The sequence below is a fragment of the Centropristis striata genome, chromosome 20 (assembly GCF_030273125.1).
Source record: "Centropristis striata isolate RG_2023a ecotype Rhode Island chromosome 20, C.striata_1.0, whole genome shotgun sequence".
NCBI classification, from domain to species: Eukaryota; Metazoa; Chordata; class Actinopteri; order Perciformes; family Serranidae; genus Centropristis; species Centropristis striata.
In genome coordinates, this window is record NC_081536.1 from 601,214 (window position 1) to 608,319 (window position 7,106).

Below are 7,106 nucleotides of genomic sequence, written 5' to 3' on the forward strand. Positions count from 1 at the left end.
GCAGGCGTGTGCATGTGAACAAACCAGCCAACATACCTTAGATAGGAGATTATTGAGCTCATGTGGGTGGAGTTTCACCACTTCTCCAAGCTGCTGTGCGGCTGCTTTCCTGGTTACTGGAGTTGTTCCGGTGTCGAGCAGGATAAACAAACGATCAAGTCTAAAGACAGGTGATGATAAAGGTCAACAGAAACATTACAGATATTACAATGAACAAGCAACAAGCTGGTTCCTCTTCTCCAGTGTTCGGGGCTATAATGTGCACAGACCACTTCTATATTCTGAACCAAATGAAAGTAGCTGAAGACAGTTTAAATCTTTGGGATCATCAATATGTCCTTTGCTTTTTTCAATAAATAAATAATAAAAAAAAAGGTATTACACAATCCATTATGCTGAATGCTCTGGAGACAACATGCTGGTATTTATCTATGTGGATTAAACTATTATGTTATTAAACCTTTTATAGTCTTAACATTCTACACACTCGCTCAGTCCTAAGGGTAAAAAAATAAACCACTGTTATTAAATCTCTTAAATAAAGCAGTTTCATTGAATTACAAACCCCAAATCTTATTTTTCAAAAAGAAACATCCTCTCATGCATTAATAACTTTGTGAACCCGTTTTTTCTATCGAAACAGTTCAGAAAAAGTGATGTGAAAATGACAAACTTGAACTTTTTTGGTGTTAGTTATATGGCCATATATACGGTCCAATGAGGAAATTGGTTACAAAATACTAATCTCCCTTTCTTTTTTTTTTTTTTTTTTAAATCATTGCAACAGTAAGATAAAAACTGATTTTTAAAAAATCATCATTTAGGTTTTTTTTCTGCTGTTCAACATACAGTCATGGAAACAATTATTAGACCTTTTTATCTTAAACTTCTTGTTCGTTTTAATGCCTGGTACAAGTAAAGGTACATTTGTTTGGTCAAATATAATGATAAACAAAAATAGTTCATAAGAGTTTAACTTAGGAGCTGATATCTAGACATTTCCATGGTTTTCTTGATAATGACTTATTGGTTATTATCAAGAAAACCATGGAACATTAAAGATTAAAACAAAATGAACAAGAAAGCAAGGAGAAAACTAATCTAATAGCGTTCTGCATGACTGTATATAAGGTACAATGAGGAAAGTGGTTACAAAATACTCATCTCCCATTTTTTTAAAATCATTGCCCCCAACCACAAGGTATATTATAATAATAATAAGAATAATAATAATAATAATACATTTTATTTCTAATGTACTTTTTATCAGCAGATCTCAAAGTGCTTAACAAGTAAAATAATTTTAAAAACAACTCAATAGAGGTAGGTTAAAAAGTCGGTTTCAAGTTTATCATTTGTAGGCCTTTCTGAATAAAAAACAACAACAGTCAGCCAATTTGATCTCGAAAAATGAACATTTAGGTTGTTTTTTTACTGCTGTTCAACATGTAGGCGGGTCAATTTTAACCCTAAAGACAACACAAGGGTTAATAGTTTGGTTTAAAAGGTCAAGCCGTCTACTGAACCTGGTCTTTCTCTGAGGTCTTTAGCAGTCTATTAATAAAGTGGAGTGGATTAGAGATGTGCAGGGCATGACCCCGACCAGGACACTAATACTTAATGGGAACTGCAGACGAGTCTGCTTTGAATTTTATTTTTTAAAAAGGCCCAGTTGGCAGCACGTGGAATTATCAAAACAATCACAGCGGAAAACACTAACCACGTAAACACCAAACCATGTTAAGGACAGATAAATTATCTTTGTTTTGAAGTTGTGGCAGGAAAAAAGCAATGTGCAAACACGAGATAGCACCATTGGGGAACATGTGTAGAGTTGTATTGATGTTGTTACCAGAACAGACTCATTTCTGCACCAGAATGTCAAATTGCAGGTGTTTGCAGCCTGTTCGATGCTAAAGTTGTGGTAATCTTTGATGTCTTTAAACATACTCGATAAATACTTATCTTAACCCTCTGAAGTCCATTCATTTATTCAAAATACACATGTTTTATTTACAGTAATAACTATTTATATGTATGATATGTAGACAAGCTGAGAAAGCCAGTTGAAAGTCAATCATAGGAGCTTCCACAGTGACATTTATGTTTCTAGAACATGAATTTAATTTCTACAATGAAAACTATTACAATTTTTAATTTACATGCAAATAAACTGTTTTGTAGTTTTATGATGTATTATTTCTGCTGTTTTTGTGTGTACAAATGGTTTTAAAAATGGTACATTTCCATAGACACATGTCTTTTGTTTGTATTTTATATATTTTATTTACAGTAATAACTTTACTTATATCTGATATGTAGACAAGCTGAGAAAGGCAGTTGAAAGTCAATCATAGGAGCTTTCACAGTGTGCCATTTATGTTTCTAGACCATTTTTAAAATGTGAATTTTCTTTCTACAATGAAAATTACCATTTTTAATTTACATGCAAATAGACTGTTTTCTAGTTTTATTATTTATTTTTTCTGCTGTTTTTGTGTGTATAAATGGTTTTTAAAATGGTACATTTCCATAGACACGTGTCTTTTGTTTGTATCTTGTTTTCCTGACAGCTTTATACTTTGTTAATTAAAATAAAATGAAAAATCTGACTGATAGCCAGTTTGGCAACCATGCATGTGATGTAAGGACAGACTGAAAGATGCTAAACAGAGACAGAAACAAATGCAAAGAAAGTTGACAAATTTGAACCAAAATCTCCTGGACTTCAGAGGTTTACTATCTAAGTATTTATCGAGTATGTTTAATGACTGGAAAGATTACCACAACTTTAGCACCGAGAGCAGGCTGCAAACACCTGCAATCTGACATGCTGGTGCAAAAATGAGTCTCTGTTCTGGTAACAACATCAATAGCCTACAACTGCAATAATAAAACTACTAAACAGTTCATTTGCATGTAAATTAAAAATAATAATAGTTTTCCTTGTAGAAAGAAAATTCATGGTCTAGAAACATAAATGTCACTGTGAAAGCTCCTATGATTGAACTTTAACTGGCTTTCTCAGCTTGTCTACATATCAGATATAAATATAGTTATTACTGTAAATAAAACGTGTATTTTCAATAAATATATGGACTTCAGAGGGTTAAGATAAGTATTTATCGAGTATGTTTAATGACATCAAAGATTACCACAACTAACAACATCAATACAACTCTACACATGTACCCAGTGGTGGAAGAAGTATTCAGATCTCTTACTTAAGTAAAAGTACTAATACCACACTGTGAAATTACTCCACTACAAGTAAAAGTCCTGCATTCAAAATGTACTTAAGTGAAAGTACAAAAGTATCAGCATCAAAATGTACTTAAAGTATCAAAAGTAAAAGTACTTGTTATGCAGAATGGACCCACTCAGACTGTTTTATATACTCCAAATATCATATTATATTATTATAATTGATGCATTTATGTATACAGCGTTTTAATTTTCTCAAGGTAGGGCTCATATTGACTATTTAATATTCTGTTATGAGGTTTATTTAAAAAAGTGTCTAATCACCTAAATTTATTGTGTTTTTATGTTAAACCTCGAGTGAAAAGTAACTAAAGCTGTCAGCTAAATGTAGTGGAGTAAAAAGTACAATATTTGCCTCTAAATGTAGTGAAGTAGAAGTATAAAGTGACATAAAATGGAAATACTCAAGTAAAGTACAAATACCTCAAAATTGTACTTAAGTACAGTACTTGAGTAAAAGTACTTAGTTAAATTCCACCACTGCTTGCAAACAAAACTAAAAAACTAAAAGGTTAATCATTTCTGTTTCTGACTATTTAATATCTAGAATCAAACTGACCTGCACATTGCATTGTAACCTATTTAGATTCTATTTATCCTATTTAGATTTAGTTACTTTCCACCACTGCATGTTCCCCAATGGTGCTATCTCGTGTTTGCACATTGCTTTTCCTGCCACAACTTCAAAACAAAGATAATATATCAGTAGTTAAGACCAGAGCAGAGCACCAGCACTGCAGGACTGTCTGTGAATACACACATTTAATTCTAACTTGGAACATTTAGCACCTGTAGTAAACAACATCAGCCACAAATATCAACTTTAAGTCACACCACACTGTTTAAACTGTGCTCAGCGTGCTGGATCACGTTAGTCGGCCATTCTTTGCCAAATCAAGAATAGAATAGAATAGAACTTTATTGTCATTGTACAAGACAACGAAATGTTGTTTGGAGCAGTCCTCCACCAGTTGCACAGTACAAAATATTGATATTTATATCAATATAGAGAATACATAAAACAAAACACAACAAGACACAACATTATCAACATTATCAATGCTGTATAAATAAGATATATATCTAAGTCCAAGTCCTTAAGTGCAATAGTGCAATCATGTGTGTATGAGATGAGATACTGCAGTAGAGTATGTAGAAATCAGAAGCTAGCCATTTAGCATTAGCATCTATAAGCCGGATAAGGTGAGTTAGCGGTTAGCTTAGGCCAGTCTTACCTTGAAACAGCCATATTTGTTTATAATGTGGCTTTTCCCGCCACACATTCAACAGGCAGCCGGGTTTTTTTTCACACTTTTCCCCCTTTTCTGGTGTTTAACGGTTCCTTCTCGGCGGCTAACGGTAGCTAGGTGAAGTCATTAGCTAGTTAGCGGCTAATGCTAACTAGCTAGCTAGCTAGCTAGCCGAGGCCCAGGCTGCGTCTCCCCGCTCCGGAGCGACTTCACCACGGATTCATGGCTTCAAAGTTCTCCCTCTTTGTCTCTTCGGTATCTTCTGCCCCAAAATATCCCCGGATGCCGTCCGCATATCAGTCTATAGCTGAATTTACCCTTCAGAACTCTTGGCGGATAAATATTTTAACCTAACAAGGTGTAAAGAGTTATTTAGTAGCACGTTGAGGGCGGCCCAGAAGACTGTTTTTATATGAGCAGCCATCTTGCATTTATTCCTTCCTCCATAGCAGGCGGCCGCTGATTGGTTAGGAGCTTCAGGCGGGGAGCCAATCAGAAGGCACGTTAAAAGAGGAAACGAATGAAAAGAAAAAAGCGAAAGGGGATAGTTTATATTCCTCTAGATCATGTTAGAGGCATTGCTGCATCCTACGTGGCTCCAGCTGCTCCAAAACATTAAATAAAATACCACAAACTGTGTCTTCGTGAGTATATATATATATATATATATTTATATATATATATATATGCTGGTATATGCTTATACCATATGCATATATAATTTATCTGCCATTAACTGAATTTACCTCTAATATATTTATTATTATTATTACTATTATTATTATTATATATCATATTATTTTACTTATTATTACTTTATTTATATTTTTCATTTCATTTTTATTTTGTTATCTATTATTACATATTATATTATATACTGTACTATTATTATTATTATTATTATTATATACCGTCTAGTCACTATAGTCTAGCCACTATAGCATTGTTGCCATCATATCATATCACCAGTTTAATTATTACCATCATCTGCCAACCATCCTATCAACTGATGTTCTTCTTTTTAACTTCTTAAGTGTCCTTATTGTTCTATTCTGTGTTTTTTTCTATTGTTGTTTTTATTTATTCTACCTCAGTATTTTATTCTATTGTATTTTATTGTACTTTTATCGTACTTGAATACCGGACTGCTGTGACAACCGAATTTCCCTTCGAGGATGAATAAAGTAATCTATCTATCTATCTATCTATCTATCTATCTATCTATCTATCTATCTATCTATCTATCTATCTAATAATAATAATAATAATAATTTAATAATATTTTAGTTTAAATTGTTATTAATCACTGAGCTGGCCATGGTCCTGAAAAGCCAAAGGTTAACTCTTAATAGAAGGAAAGAACTTTTTATTGTAATTCCTGTCTCTGTTTATTTTTTTTTTTTTATTTTTTTTTTTTACTTTTTAAGAGTATATACATGTTAGGGTACATACATGCATCTGCCCCGTCTAAGTAATAAGATAGATATAAGAACCAGTTAACTTAATATTCACTACGCATTTCCTTTTATCATTTTGTTCCGAAAAAAAGTGAGTAGGCTGAAGTATAAAATACTTCTCTAGGCCTAAACCCTGATACTCAACACTTCAAATAAGAGATTCTCTCTCTCTATATATATAGCCACTTAATGGCAAATAAATATGTATTATTATTATTTATTTATTTATTTTCTCATCAGTCAACCATAGTATATCAAACAAATTAGAGAATTGCTTTTACTCCCGCAAAGAAAACAAACAAACAAACAAATAACAAGTGTTAAAGTGAATAGAATTGAAGTGAATTGGAGAACATGTGTGCAATGAGTTGTGCATTTCAGTCCAGTGCAGGTTTTTTTTTTTTATGTTATACATTGTTATACAGTCTGATGGCAGAATGAGAGTCTGAAGCGTTCAATCCGGCTTTTTGGGTGGAATAATTGGTGTTTTAATAAAAAATGTAAAAGAACATGTGGCATTCATGAAAGGTTAATCCCGCTGAGTGTTTAATTATTATTATTATAATTATAATTAGTGTTTAATCTAGCTAGTGTTTAGGTCGTATCGTGGAGGATTAACCAGCTGTGAAAACATGCAAAACAGTTAACAGTTACAACAGTTGTATTTATAACATGCAAAGTAAATATGGAGCCTCTTCTATTGTACTAGCTCTGTGATAACATGTCTGAGTCTGATTATCAGACACAATCTCACAAACGCGACACTCGCATGCAACTGTATTTAATCAGATCATTTACTTCCTCTGATTCTACCTTTTCCTTTTAGCAACCGCAGCGTTCATGATTACAGATTTTACAGCTTTACACTTTCTATTTAGCAGTGGTGAAGAAAGTATTCAGATCCTTTACTGCAGTAAAAGTACTAATACCACACTGTGAGATTACTTCACTACAAGTAAAAGTCCTGCATTCAAAACTTACTGAAGCAAAAGTACCAAAGTATCAGCATCAAAATGTACTTAACTCTACTCTATTTCATCCTGTCTGTATACACCACTTAAAACATGTTTCAATGCCATGTTGGTATATATTTTTTCCAGCACAAACTCACCTATATGACCTGATAATAATTTAT

The 7,106-nt window shown here is 32.9% G+C and overlaps 1 protein-coding gene across 2 annotated transcripts in view; it reads right to left on the minus strand.

Annotated features, from left to right (window-relative positions):
- The window catches only part of btaf1 (BTAF1 RNA polymerase II, B-TFIID transcription factor-associated), a 51,105-nt gene extending 46,195 nt beyond the window's left edge, over positions 1-4,910 (minus strand). For both annotated transcript variants that reach the window (XM_059358879.1, XM_059358878.1), the window contains exons 1-2: positions 4,500-4,910; positions 37-160 (exon numbers count right to left, since the gene is read on the minus strand). In XM_059358879.1, the coding sequence (XP_059214862.1) occupies positions 37-160; positions 4,500-4,513 (138 nt within the window). In that variant the 5' untranslated portion in view covers positions 4,514-4,910. The remainder of the gene's footprint in view (positions 1-36; positions 161-4,499) is intronic.
- Positions 4,911-7,106: the final 2,196 nt, after the last annotated feature.